Source organism: Panthera onca, chromosome B2, assembly GCF_046562875.1.
Source record: "Panthera onca isolate mPanOnc1 chromosome B2, mPanOnc1 haplotype 2, whole genome shotgun sequence".
In the NCBI taxonomy this organism is placed as follows: domain Eukaryota; kingdom Metazoa; phylum Chordata; class Mammalia; order Carnivora; family Felidae; genus Panthera; species Panthera onca.
Window position 1 is genome coordinate 28664356 of NC_138343.1, and position 14894 is coordinate 28679249.

Genomic DNA, 14894 nt, shown 5'->3' on the forward strand with positions numbered 1-14894 from the left:
CGACTTCGGCTCAGGTCACGATCTCGCGGTCCGTGAGTTCGAGCCCCGCGTCGGGCTCTGTGCTGACAGCTCAGAGCCTGGAGCCTGTTTCAGATTCTGTGTCTCCCTCTCTCTCTGCCCCTCCCCTGTTCATGCTCTGTCTCTCTCTGTCTCAAAAATAAATAAACGTTAAAAAGAAAAAATTAAAAAAAAAAAAAAAAAAGAAATGCACAGGTTAATAAAAGCATATGTTTGCTCCAAAATGTCTACTTCTCCTAAGGCAGTGGTTCTCAAACAAGACAATCCATCAGAATCACCAGAAGGTGTTAAAAATTCAGATTTATGAACAAGCCCCAGCCCCAGCTGCCATATAGAATGATTCAGTAAATCTGAGATAAGAACCAGGGCAGGGTTTTTCACACGCAACTCCCCACTTTGCAAAATACAAAGCTAATTCTTATCTGGCATTACTTTGTATAAAGAGTTCGAAATCCAAATACAGACACTGCTTTTGGAAGCTGACATGATTTTCAAATGCATACAGAATACTGGCCACTGCAGACCCTTGGTGCCCTGGTGACACCCTCCTGTCAGTACTACCACCCCACACCCTAGCTCCATTTGCTCCACCATCCCTCAGCTCCATTTGCTTCACACTCCCTATTTTTATCCACTCCCACCAAGAAAGCTGAAAGCAGCATGTGGTAATATTCTTCACATGCCTGGATTTCTTTGAGCATCTTCCTGACAACCAGTTACCTTGCTAAAAATTGATAGCATCTGTGCAAGTCACTGCAGGCAGAAGGTACTGTGTCACTGTCAAGGCAGCCTGCTGGAACACAGCAATACAGGTCTAGGGTTAGCTTCTGTGCCGGGGTACAGAGGTTGCCAAGCTGAGGGGCCACAGAACATAGCGACCAAATAGGGATACTTGTGAGAAGGAAAAAAGAATTTATTACTATAGCTGACCCTTGAACAATGAAGATATTGGGCATCAACCCCATCCACAAAGTTGAAAATCCATGAATAACTTTTGACTTATCCAAAACTTAACTATTAATTTAGCCTACTTTTGACTGGGAGCCTGACCAATAGCCTATAAATGCATATTTTGCATGTTATACGTATATTAAACTGTATTCTTACAATAAAGTAAGCTAAAGGAAAGAAAATGTTGAGAAAATAATAAAGAAGAGGAAATACATTTACAGTACTGTAAAAAAAAAAAAAATCCTTGTACAAGTTGACCCTTGTATTTCAAACTTGTGTTGTTCAAGGATTAACAGTACTCCAGGACAATAGGCAAGACCCAGAAGTGAGCAGGGCATGGGGATGTGTGATCACCATGGCTAACTGAGTTTGGAGAGTTCCCTTGGGGACTGAGAGGTCAGTTATATTCATGACTGAAGTCACAGCACTGAGGCAAGCCAGGTTAGATCTGTAACCAGGAACATGTGAAGCAGTATCTCAGGGGAAAACAACAGCATCCATTGCCAAGGAGCTAAAACATTTGACAGGTCTTTCTTGAAACATAATCAGTCTTTGGGATTCTCCTGGGAGGAAGGGTGGAGAAAATACTGCATTATTCCTATTTTAAAATATAAGAACAATACAAGTTCATCTTAGAGATAGATCAAACTGATAGTCTCTGGCAGCTCTTGGCTGCATAGAGCTTTTTCATATGCAATCTCCTGTTGTACAGGGTCTCTCCTATCTTTATTAGGAGGTAACATTAGATACTAAAGGGTATAATCGTCACATGGCTCTCTTGGCTGATAGTAACAATGACTTCCTCCTTGACCAAACTTCAGTTAGGCTCCTTTGAGCCTTCCTCTTGACTAGGCCTCATCTGTGGCCTGCCAGTTTTGGCAAAGAATCCTGCTAAGCCTGTTTAGTAAGAATCCTCCCACTCTTGATATCCAGTCAAGCTCATTTCATACCTTTTATACTTAATCAAGTTCTTTTCAGTAATTTTCCATCCTTCCCTCAACTTGCCTGTTGGCTAGAAATCCCCACTTTTTCCTGTTGTATTGGGAGTTGAGTTCTGTCACCTGCAATAGTACCTCCCCCTATTTCAATAGCGTCAAATAAGGTCTTCTTTACCACTTTTAATAAGTGTCAGAATAATTTTTCTTTTATAACATTGACCACAAATGGCTCCAGATTCATAAAATGGACAATTATAATGAACTATAATGTAAGCATGTGTATTTGCCAAAAATCACAGAACATATAACAGTAGATGAATGTTTACTGATTTCTGGTCACATGTGGGCAGCATGCTTGGCACTCAGGATATAGGGGTGATGGAGAGAGACATGGTCCTGCCAAAGGCCTACTTCCCTTGTGGAACTCCTTGCCTAGGGAAAGAGGAGGTGACTTGACCACTCTGGGATCGCCAAAGATTTCCAGGAGGCAGCAACACTTAGGAGACCTGCAGCTCAAGGGTAGTGGGCCAGGAGAGAGGGAAGGACAGGCAGGGGAGCAACAGAAACTGCCAGTAGAGAGAAAGAAGGCCAATATCTACCAGGAGAGAACATGAGGGAGGCAGAGACAGAGAAGGCAGAACAGGAGGCTGTGGTCCAGATTGTGGACCAGGCTGCATGCAGCAGACACAGACAGCCATGGAAAGCTTTCAGGGCTCTAGATTAAGTACCACTAAAATGATTAAGATGTGTGTAGCCATTAGCAATATCTTTTCATATATTTTTATTTAACATATCTTGGAAATGTCATGATAAAAATACAGGAAAGGTAAAGTTGTATATGTAGTCAATGTATTCATTATCATGTTCACCTCTGTAAAGGGAACACGGGGGGCTGTGGGGAGGGTCCAGGTAGGGCCACTTTGTTTGCTGTTTGCACTTTTCTATATGGTTTAGATGGTCTAACTTCATGCGAACATTACTTCAATTTACTTTTCTTTTTAAGTGTATTTATTTTGAGAGAGAGTGAGAGAGAGAGAGAGAGTGCACATAAGCATGTGCAGAGGAGGAGCAGAGAGAGAGGCAGAGAATCCCAAGCAGGCTCTGTGCTAACAGCACAACCCAAACATGGGGTTCCATCCCATGAAACATGAGATCACAACCTGAGCCGAAATCAAGAGTTGGACACTTAACTGACTGAGCCACCCAGGTGCCCCTACTTTTTTAAGTCAAGAGGGGTTATTTGGGGAAAAGATTATGGCCCAGTTTTTCTTTTCTTTTTTGTACTTCTACTACTTTCTCTTTTAAAATAAATATGTTTCATATTATTCTTTAAATAAAATAAAGCAAGAACTTGAGATCACCTCTCTTCCTTGCTCTAAGAGCCATGGTTTTATGATTGCTTTTTTTTAAGTTTATTTATTTATTTTGAGAGAGAGAGCACAATCAGGAGAGGGCAGAGAAAGAATCCCAAGCTGGCTCTGCACCGTCAGCACAGAGCCCAATGTGGAGCTCGAACCCACAAACTGCAAGATCACGCTCTGAGCCGAAATCAAGAGTCAGATTCTTAACTGACTGGGCCACCCAGGTGCCCCAGTTTTATGATTCCTAAATCCATCCTTTAGAAGCCAACACCAGTCTGGCTTCCACTCCCTGCAAGGCTATCTAAAACCAAACATTATCTTCCCACCCACATTATCAATTCAAGTCTCCTGATGATGTCACCTTCTCCCAGTCACCCAGAGTGAAAACCTGGAGGCTACTCCCACCACAGTACCTCCCTCTCTCTTCCTTAGTGCCTCTCTCTCCCCAGTGAGTTACAAATTCCCAGAACAGTCCTGGCTCCTTGGCCCAAAGCCACCACCCCAGATTAGAGCCTCAGTTCATATATGGGCTAGAGTAGTATCCATTGAACTAACTTCTCTGTCCCATCAAATTAATTTTTAAATGTCATATTCTCACTGGGTCATTTTCTAGATGTTTCATAGCAAACCCTTTATTTTCTAGAAAAAAGAAAGTCAAAACTGAATTTTATTTTTATTTTTTAAAATATGTTTATTTGATTATAGTTGATACACACTGTAACATTAGTTTCATGTGTATAAAATAGTGATTTGGCAATTCTATACATTATACTACACTCACAAGTGTAACTAACATCTGTCACCACATGACACCATTACAATACCCTTGACTATACTGCCTATGCTGTACCTTTCATCCCCATGACTTACACATTCCATAACTGGAAACCTGTACTCCCCACACCCCTTCACCCATTTTTGCCCATCCCCCCCCCCACCGCCTCCCCTCTGACATCCACCAGTGTTTTCTCTGTATTTATAGGTGTGATTCTGCTTTTCGTTTGCTTATTCACTTGTTTTGCTTTTTAGATTCCACATATAAGTGAAATCGTATGGTATTTGCCTTTCTCTGACTTATTTTAATTGGCAAAATACCCTCTAAGTCCATCCATGCTGTTGCAAATGGCAAGATCTTGTTCCTTTTTATGGCTGAGTAATATTCCATGAGATAGATAGATAGATCTCACATCATTTTTATCCACTTGTCTATTATGACTCTTGGGTTGCTTCCATATCTTGGCTACTGTGACTAATACTTCAGTAAACATAGGAGTGCATATATCTTTTCAAATTAGTGTCTTCATTTTCTTTGGGTAAATACCCAATAGTAGAATTCTTGGCTCATGTGGTATTTCTATTCCAAAACTGAATTTTAACTGAAAATTTCAACTTGGCTTCCACAGGATGGTTCCAACTTACCCCTGAAGGATTTTCCCTATTTCTCTCTAACATGCAGCCAAGTCAAGTAACCCCTATTTTCCTATTACCCCTTACTGGTCCTACCTTGCAATGTCACATTTCTTTGTTCTCAATATTCTCTTTAAACAGAGAAATAGGGGCGCCTGGGTGGCTCGGTCAGTTGGGCGTCCGACTTCGGCTCAGGTCATGATCTCACGGTCCGTGAGTTCGAGCCCCGCGTCGGGCTCTGGGCTGACCGCTCAGAGCCTGGAGCTTGTTTCGGATTCTGTGTCTCCCTCTCTCTATGACCCTCCCCGTTCATGCTCTGTCTCTCTCTGTCTCAAAAATAAATAAACGTTAAAAAAATTGTAAACATAAACAGAGAAATAGTCCCCACTATTTGGGGTCCCTCATCCCCCTTGGCTATACTAAAAAAATTATAAACACTCTAATGGACAATTATTTTATTTTATTGGTTTCTTAGCCACGGAAGCCCTTTCTTATGTTTGAGGAATCCCCCCGACCACCCACTTTAGAGTGGTGGGAAGCACAGCCTAGCTTTTACTACAGAAGCTGCAAATACCCAGATATCTACTTTCATTTGTCTTTGCTGCTGTGACATGGAAATGTGACCTAAGTGCAAGAGGTCTCCACAGCTGCTCCAGACTGGAAACCAGAGATAACCCAGAGCATTCTCTCCTACACTAGGGGCAGCAGGGCTGGTGGCACATCTGGAGCCTAACAATAGCAGCAGCAGTATCTTTGGGTAGCCCCAGAAATGCTCTCCCCAGACAAGTTCTAGGATCTGCTTCTGGCAGGGTAGCCTTAATTTGGTTCTCCAGCCTTCCTGGCCATCCTACCTATTATACCCAAAGCAACCACATTTGGCTTTTGTTGCTTACAACCACAGCCCCTGATGTAGGCCTTTCAACCCAGACAAAATGCACAAATGCAAATGAGCTGCACAGACCTTCAGGCAAGTCACAGACTAGCAAAGTCCTATCCACTCTGTAAACAGCAGCACCATTGGCACTCCCAGAATCAGTTAGAGATCACTCTGACAAGAGATTCCTCCCTTCTCTGGACTCTATTAGCACCCCATTAAACACTTACTTCTACTCCTTAATAGCTCCCCAATTTATTTGCTCCTCTTGAAACTTCTGTTTACTACATTTGTTCAACTTCCTCTAGCTTATTGTAACAGCCGCCTAAAGATCTCCCTACCTCTGGACTTGTCCCTCAAAAGGAATCCTCAAACTCCCCTCTAAGGTGCAAAGTTGAGTATGTAACTCTTCAGATTAAAACCTTCTCAGGGTTCCAAGTATCTATCACCATGAAGCCTAAATCTGGCACTTCAAGAGAGACCTTCACGAACTCAGGTTGCTATGTCTTCAGCCACAGCCCCATGCCTGCTTTTTACCCAAACTTCCCCATAGCTTTGTGACCACACAAAGATGCAGAGCGGGACCCCCAATTCCAGCATCCAGGTTTTAAGGGAAACAGCCCAATTTTCAACTGTTATCAACTACATAAAAAAAAAAAAAAAAAAAAACCACCTTAAATATTGGGAGGGAGAAGCACAGGGGCCAGTGTTGGAGGAGAGTGGCATCCCTTTGGGATGCCAGAGCAGAGTGCTGGCAGAGGAAGGCTTAAATTTACCAAAATCAAACAGCCAATTTACTAAAAATAATTTAAGATGCACTTTTTTTGCATGCATTTAAACTTTTATGATTTAATTTTTTCAAGTTTTTAAATTTCAGTTAACAGGGGCGCCTGGGTGGCGCAGCCGGTTAAGCGTCCGACTTCAGCCAGGTCACGATCTCGCGGTCCGTGAGTTCGAGCCCCGCGTCAGGCTCTGGGCTGATGGCTCGGAGCCTGGAGCCTGTTTCCGATTCTGTGTCTCCCTCTCTCTCTGCCCCTCCCCCGTTCATGCTCTGTCTCTCTCTGTCCCAAAAATAAATAAAAAACGTTGAAAAAAAAAAACTTTAAATTTCAGTTAACATACAGCATAATATTAGTTTCAGGTGTAGAATTTAGTGATTCATCACTTATATACAACTCCTGGTGCTCATCACAATAAGTGCTCTCCTTAATATCCATCACCTGTTTAACCCATCCCCCTGCCCACCTCCTTTCCAGCAATCCTCAGTTTGTTCACTAGAGTTAAGAGTCCGTTTGCTGGTCTGCCTCCTTTCCCACCCCCCTCCATGTTCATCTGTTTTGTTTCTTAAATTCCACATATGCAAAGAGGTGACAGAGCTATTTCAGTCAACTTTTAACTCCATTTTCAAGACCAGGAGAGTAAACTAGTGTTTCAAGGGCTGTAAATAGAAAGTGAATAGCTCTGGGGCGCCTGGGTGGCTCAGTCGGTTGAGCGCCGACTTCGGCTCAAGTCACGATCTCGCGGTCCGTGAGTTCGAGCCCCGCATCGGGCCCCTGTGCTGACAGCTCAGAGCCCGGAGCCTGTTTCAGATTCTGTGTCTCCCTCTCTCTGACCCTCCCCCATTCATGCTCTGTCTCTCTCTGTCTCAAAAATAAATAAACGTTAAATAAAAAAAAAATTTAAAAAAAGAAAAAAAAGAAGAAAGTGAATAGCTCAATCCCAGTTTCTTTAGTTTCTTCCATATAGAATTACACAACAAGATAAAGGAAGACTACACGACTGGCCATTGGCAGAAAGAGAAATTACAGTTTTGTTTTCAAGAAAAATAAAAACCCCATGAATATTTAAACTTTTACTCTAGTCAGCTTCGTAATTCAAACTTGAAACTCAAAACATTTGACCCATCCACTTGTTGCTGGTAATCCTTAAGTACAGAGAAAGAGAAAAATGAAATACAATCATTTTCCAGCATAAAGATGACTTGTAGAGGAGATCATGGAGGAGCAGAATGTTCATCTGGGACAAAGTGGCTGATCAATCAGTCAATTCATGAAGTCTGAGCTCAAGCCAGAAGCAAGAACGCAAAGCACATGAAAATCATTACCACCTGGAAGGAAAGAAAAGCATAGACCAAGGAAAGAAGTGTGTATATGCATTTGGGAATGTTCTATGACTCTAAAATAAGAACCAGATTGGTCCTAATCATTTTTGGGCCTTCTGGAAAATAATTGTTCTTTCCCTCTGCTGAGAATGGTCTTCCTCCATTGTTCACCTGGGTGGCTCCTTGTCATTTAGATACTCCATGAGATGACAGTTCCTGAGATGGTCAGCTTTCCTGACCACTAAACTCCCTGACACCCTTCATCACACCACTCTGTTATTTTCTTCATCTTATTTATCAGAACTTAAAATTATTTTATTATTTGCTTGCTTTTTTGATTGACCTTGAAGGAGGTCTCTATTGTGTTCCCTACTCTGTCTCAAAAGCCTGCCACAGAGTCTGGCACATGAAGAGATAATAAAAGGTGATGGAGCATAGCATGAACTGCAAGAGAAGATGCTCTCTGGCACTACACTAGTCAAAAAAGATTCTTGTTTTCTGATAAAAGACTGTATGCAAATAGAAAATGAAGGCAGACTCTTGAAGAAATACTTTGAGACCATGCTAAATATTTTCCATGGTTAATGGATCCTCTTCATCAATATTGTTCACACCCACACTATACTAACACTGGCCATACAGAAATACATAAAACCAAATCCTTAGCCACAAAAAAAGCACTTATGAACAAAAGAATTCTACTTCTAAGGCAGTAAATATTTTGAGTTTATTTTTTAAACATTTCTCTTAGTGTTTCAGGATGCCATGGAGTCTAAGAACATCACCCAAACAGATTTAAGAGATAAAATTCCCGATCAGGCAGCAGTACAAGGTTGTGGGGGGTAGGAGAATCTTAATTCTTCCCAAGTCAGAAATTTCTGGGTTTCAAAGAATCTGGTGGATTCTCAGAAGGGTTAAATTTCACACACTTTCTTAATGCCATTTGGCCATGGACTTAACCAGTTTGCATTTACAAAAGGAAGAAACTGAGAATACTCTCGTATGCACTTAGAACATTGCCTTAAGCATCTTTCCTTCAATACAAAATAAAAATATAATGTTGAAAAGAAAAAATATCCAGAAGGTAGTACAGAGGACCAAAGACAGAGATTACCAGCATAGAGCAGTTTTTATCTGTACAGCTGTGTACATGGTATATTCACCTCCTGCAGAAGTACTCCTCTTGTAAGCTGCCTGGGGCCAGGTGGCAGGGTCTTCTTGTCTTTGACAAGAAGCCCAGTACAGGCTCTAGCACAGTGCTTTGACAATAGCAGGTGTTCAATAATATAATATGATAAACAGGGGGATGAACAGATGAATAAATTATGAAGGTGGCCAAGTCAGGTGCTGTCACATGGAAACAGTGGCATTCATAGCACAAGGATGTCTAACCTTCCAGCCCCTTACTATACAAAAACAGAGCTTCTCAACTTTTAAGGCCCTATTACACCTTTTGATAACAATCTAGTCCTAAGTCACACACACCTTCTCCTCTGAGTGGAGAAGCCTAGGCCAGTGGCTCTCAATGGGGGATGATTTTGCCCTCCAGGAGACACCTGGAAATACCTGAAGACATTTTTGGTTGTCACAATGGGGGAAGGGGGCAACTGGCACCAAGTGGGTAGAGGCCTGGAATGTTGGTAAACCTCCTACAATGCATAGGACAGCCCCCACAACAAAAATTGATCCTGTCCAAAATGTTAATAGTGTAGAAGTTGAGGAACCCTGCCATATGCTTAAGGAGGCATATTCATGTCTTTGATCTTTTCCCCTTGAACTAAACTCCTTTCTCAACTATATTCCCTTATCCTCCTAAGCAGAACACAGCTATCCTAAACCAATGTTATCACTATAACAATTAATGGGACAAATCTAAGAACACTGATAGCAGTGCATATTTGTACTTTACAGTTTGCAGGAATGTCTTCTAATAAATTCTCATTTGCTTCTCTCAAGAATCTTGGTAGTATCTGGAGGAGGTATCATCATATTTGTTTTAGAGCAAAGAAAACTAGATAAGCTAACCACCGTCTCTATGAATTGAAGGAGGTAAAAAAATTGAAGCTCAGAAACAGTAAGTGACTTGTTCAAGATCACACTCATGAAGCAGCAGAGTGGTAGAGATACCCCAAATCAGGCTTTGTGATAGCCCTACCCCTCTGTCTTTTACCACGGTGGTGGCCCAATGGAAATACAATGTGAGCCACACATGTTATTTAAAATTTTCTAGTAGTCACATAAAATGTAAAAAGCAGCAGATGAAATCAATTTTAAAAATATATTTTACTTAACTGAAATATATTCAGAATATATTCAGAATATATATTCATAATATTTATAATACACAACATACAAACTTATTTCTGTAACCAATACGTAAAATTATTCATAGAATGGTTTACAATTTTTGTACTGTCTGGTGTGTATTTTAAACTTAAATCACATCTCATTTGCAGTTAGCCACATTTTATTTTTTAAAATCTTTTAAAAATATATTTATCTATTTATTTTGAGAGAGAGAGAGAGAGAGAAAGAGAGAGTGCATGCATGCAAGCTGGAGGAGGGACAGAGAAAGAGGGAGACAGAGGATCCAAGCAGGCTCTGTGCTGAGAGCAAAGCAAAAGAAAACTTAGGAACTAAACAATGTAGATTTTCTTACGACTGCTCCAAGAATAGCAGTTTTTACTTATATTCCATGTCCTCATGGAAGATGTTCTCATCAATACTTTCCTGTCTCTTGTGTGGTAAACATCATGTCTCAGTTAGGTGGACAGAGCATATAACACAGGCAATTTAAGGGAATGAGGCTTCTGTGTTCTGGCCAGTTAAAGATGTGAGGATGTAGAGAAAGAGAACACAGCATTTGTGATCTATTAGTTTTGAGCCTCATGTCATGTGCCTCTAGCATAAAAAGTCTAACCCTGACTATAACCCCGGGAGGTCTGTCTTTTCCTCTTTGTGGGAAATGGACCATCAGAGAGATTAAGTAACATGACTAAATTCCTAATGCTAGGTTTGGAACCTAGTTTCCATTGATTGTGAAGGCAGTTAGTGGAGGTCTTTTCTTTGTGCTAGGATGGCAGTTTATCCCGAGTGAATTCTAAAGACTCTGAAAAATAACTTGATAAAGCTCCCCAGAGCTCCAAATTAATTGCAAAATAGGAAAAGCCATCTTTTCTTTTCCTTCATGTTTGAGATTCATAAAAGGAGGAGAGAAAGGCAGGCAACTAAAACAATTCCCAAATAGATTCTCTGAATTGGCCAAAACTGTAATCACTAATAAGTTTATGATGTGTCAGGCCCTATTTCGAGACTTTACCATACAGAGCAACTCATCTGATCTTCACCATAACCCCATGAAGCGCTATTGTTTTCATCCCTGTTTTATAGATGAGGTGCACAGAGGATAAATCACCTACTCAAAATCACCCAGCTGGTAAGTGGAAGAGCCTGGACTCAAAGACAGGTGTCTGGCTCATAGCTACAATGCAGAGTGCCTCACTAAGATGCTAAAGATCAATCTAGTAAACATCTATAGTGAGATTAGAGTTAAACTAAATAGGCTATTGCATGAAAATGTCATGTTTCTGTAGAGTCTTTGAAAATTCCCAGTTGATGCAAAGCTCTTTCAAGGGTCTGAACCTCCTACGCTTTTGGGTGAGGACCTATAATGGAAACTCCTATACTGTCTTATTAATTTTAAGTACTATAATGTCCCACTACAAACAAAAATCTAGTCTCTCTGAGCAGTATGTCAGAGAAATCCACTCTAAATGCTTCTCCAAGTGCATGTTTTTATCTCGGTCAACCTGAATTACTCACCTAAACGTGGGATAAAGAAAGCACTACCATTATAGGTAGGATGTGAGGACCCTCTGGTTCTGACACCTTAACCCCTGACTGACTGCCAGGGTTGGTTTACTTCATTCAGAACCCAGCGGCCCAAGCTGATTGCCCCTTTTTTCCTCACTGCTCTGTGTCCTCCAAAAGCATCCTGCCTTGTGGAAATCAAGCTGTCCATGGATTTCATAGGAAACTCACTTGTGACAATGGAGGCAAACACCTCCGTTGGTTCAATTGCTAGTCTATACCAAAGGTTCTATGAAAAACCTTTGTGTCATTTACCACTATACTCTCCCTCTGCCCTTACAACTAGCACAGCACAGCACGTTAGATATAATGGCTCTGTTTACAATACAAGATGGTTAAGATAATAACAAGAAATGTATTACTTCTTCAAAAGATAAAAATCATGACTATGACTGTTTTTGCTGAAAAGCCTTAAATTAATTTTGAACATTCAGGCAATCATTGGTATTATGTTCTTTGACTTATAATATTAAAATACTACAAATTAAATGCTGAAAAAGGTGGAGAGTGAAGAAGTCAAGTGGAAAAAAAGTAGAAAGAACTAAAGGAAAGCTAAGGTATGACTACAACTAGTGGGAAGGCAAAAAGAGACCACAAATTTATGGAAGCACCTTTATTGTTGTTTTCATTTAACAAGCAGAAGGCTCATGGTGCTGATGGATTTCAGTGCTAATGGGGACATAATGCAAGTATTTACCCAAGAGAGAAATAGTCTGTTTCTAATCTTGATCACTGCCCCCCTCCCCCAACACACACACACACACACACACACACACACACACACATACACATACGTACACACAAGGAATACAATTCTGGTTGCCAAAAGCCTCAGATATGCAGGCCTAAATCATACAGTAGTTCTTCCATAAACTGTGTCTGCAGAACACAATAAACATGAAACAAGCAGGTGAAAAAAACTTAACTGGGTACACAGGATTATGCCTAACTGAACTCTTCTTCCCAACCTTGAGTTCTAATACTCCCCCATCCCACTTCACACTCTAGCTGAAAGAACCAAGCCACTGCTGACCGCAGTGCACAAAGAAAAAAAGAAAAGAAAGACAGCCACATTGTTATACCCACCAACTATGAAAGCTGAGTCTGTGTGGAGATGTAGGTGTGTGGAATACAATGGAGGCAGATCATTTAAAGGCCTATGAAGAGGTACTTATCTTTGGTGAGGACTTTTAAAAGTTTTCTAAGTCTCTCCTTGAAACCAGTTAGTACCAGATCACAAAATCCTTAACCTTGTGGGTGACATGAACCCCAGGCAACTCTCAACTACAGGGCTAAACCTGGTATCTTCCATTGTCAGGAAAAACACAACCTGAGAAGGGGGTTCTGGGGAAACTGGAGAGTAGAGGGTGGGGGGCAAAACAGAGACAAAAAGAAGAGACCAATATGGATTTTCTGTGAGGCAAAATCAGCACAAACAGCCAGTCAGACAGGTTGCCCTTGCTGCAGGAGCCATATAATCCAGGATAAACCAAATCTGAATCTGTTTTCTCAACAACTCCTTCCCCTGCCAGGTAACACCTCAGGACTTAGGTCTCTGTCAACTTCTTTGTCCACATGAAGAAAAAAAGAAGAAGAAGAAGAAGAAGAAGAAGAAGAAGAAGAAGAATATGGGAGAAACAGGAATTAAATAGCTACTCTAGTTTACTAATAATGTGGGTGGTGATGCTTCAAGAGTCGACTCTGGGAGAGAAGGGGAAGGGAGAAAAAGAAACCACAACCCCTCTGAGCTCAGCTGAGGTCTCCGCGGAACAAGTGTCAACGCTTTTAAAGAGCACGGCTTGCTCTCAGTCGCAGAGCACACAGGATGGCAGGGTAGGTGCGGAAGACTGCTTACCCAGAAGCCCGCAGGAAGCTGGAGACGGGGGCACCTCAAAAACAAAAACATCGCGAGCACCACTACAGGCGCGCCGCCCCGCCCTCCCGCTCCCACCAGGGGAAAGCGCACCAGGTGTCAAAGTCGCTGTGGAACGGAACCTGGCCAGACAGGTCGGAGCGAGAGCAGGGCACTCGTCGAAGGCTCTCTCCTTGCCCAGCAAACACCAGCCTCGGGGAAGGCTGAAAAGTGTAAGCAAAACCAGAACAAATGAAAGAAAGACACGTTACCTTGTTCATCCCATTCCCCATGGTGGCTGAATGCGAACTCTAGCACCCTTGGTAATGAGGTCGCAGGCTCAATAAAGGCATATTACAACACGAGGAGGAGGGAGCAGGTGGGGCGGGCGGGGGAGGAGGCCCTGGGGAAGAATTTCGTGCTCGCAGTATAAACAACAATAATAATAATCAGGGACATCCAGGCCACTGGGTTTGCTCCAGGGAGCCGGCCTGGACTCTAAGGCTTTCCGCTCGTCCGACCCGGACTTCCCGGACGAGCAGAGCAGAGGCACTGGCGCCCTTGCCGGGAAATGGTCTTGCTTTGCCTGTGCACGCCCCGTGTGCGCCCCAGCGCCCCTCCCTGGCCGGACCGGCTCCCTGGGACTTGTAGTCTGGCTCCCGGCAGCTGCAACCGCTCGCCCCGCCCCGCGCGGCCCACAGCTCCTTGGCGGCGGGAGCCGAAACCCAAAGCGCACGCGCAGCGCAAGCCTCGGGGACTGCTGGGGCGCGCGTTCCGGGAGGTAGACTGAAGGGCGGGGGCGGGGGCGGGGGCGGGGTCTGGTGGTCGCGCAGGCACCGCCTCTACCCGGCCGCAGCGCGTCTCTAGGCCAGGTCCCCCGAGATCGGGGTCACCAAAACTCCCGCAGACCTTTTCCCCTGGGGCGACTCGGGGGGCCTGTTACCAGTAGTCACCACCCTGCCTCGATTCCCTCGGTGAATCAGGTGCTAACCTTGGTCTTCGCGGCTCCCCTGCCTGGGTTTTCTGAGTGCGACAGATTTAGGCCCGGGTTGGGGGATTCCTATGGCCCTGCCCCACCCACGGAGACCGAGAAGGCTCACCCGGTGGGAAAAGGTGGGCTCAATGACTCATCTCTGGGATGACTTAACCTCCCTACCCTGGGGGAGCAGATGGCGGGATCTCAGACCTCTTACCGTGGCTTTGGACGACTAGTGTGTGCCCATCTTCAGATTGTAAACTGTAGTAGGTGCATAGTTGTGTTAATATAATTGCTTCTGGAAAGCCCCTGTCCTTGCTATGCAACGTAGTAATGTCTGCATTATGATTCTGTCTAGAGTGGAACACTTTCTAAGCTGTGGCAGAATTGTTTTGAGAATTCTGTCACCCCCTACTAAACTCTTAATTTTCTTCCCTGGGGATGAAATCCTTGAGGTAGAGGTTTCTCAGTTTTATTTGTATATCTTCAGCAATGCTCTGCACACAATATGAGCTTAAATGTTTGTTAAATGAGCATGTGCATCAA

The 14894-nt window shown here is 43.0% G+C and overlaps 1 protein-coding gene across 3 annotated transcripts in view; it reads right to left on the reverse strand.

Annotated features, from left to right (window-relative positions):
- DUSP22 (dual specificity phosphatase 22) overlaps window positions 1–14022 on the reverse strand; it is a 73512-nt gene extending 59490 nt beyond the window's left edge. For 2 of the 3 annotated variants that reach the window (XM_078446701.1, XM_078446699.1), the window contains exon 1: window positions 13376–13596. In XM_078446701.1, coding sequence (XP_078302827.1) covers window positions 13376–13426 — 51 coding nt within the window. In that variant the 5' untranslated portion in view covers window positions 13427–13596. Of the gene's footprint in view, window positions 1–13375; window positions 13597–13644 lie in introns of those variants that run through there. The other variant, XM_078446700.1, reaches the window with a different exon arrangement.
- Between the last annotated feature and the right edge of the window lie 872 nt (window positions 14023–14894).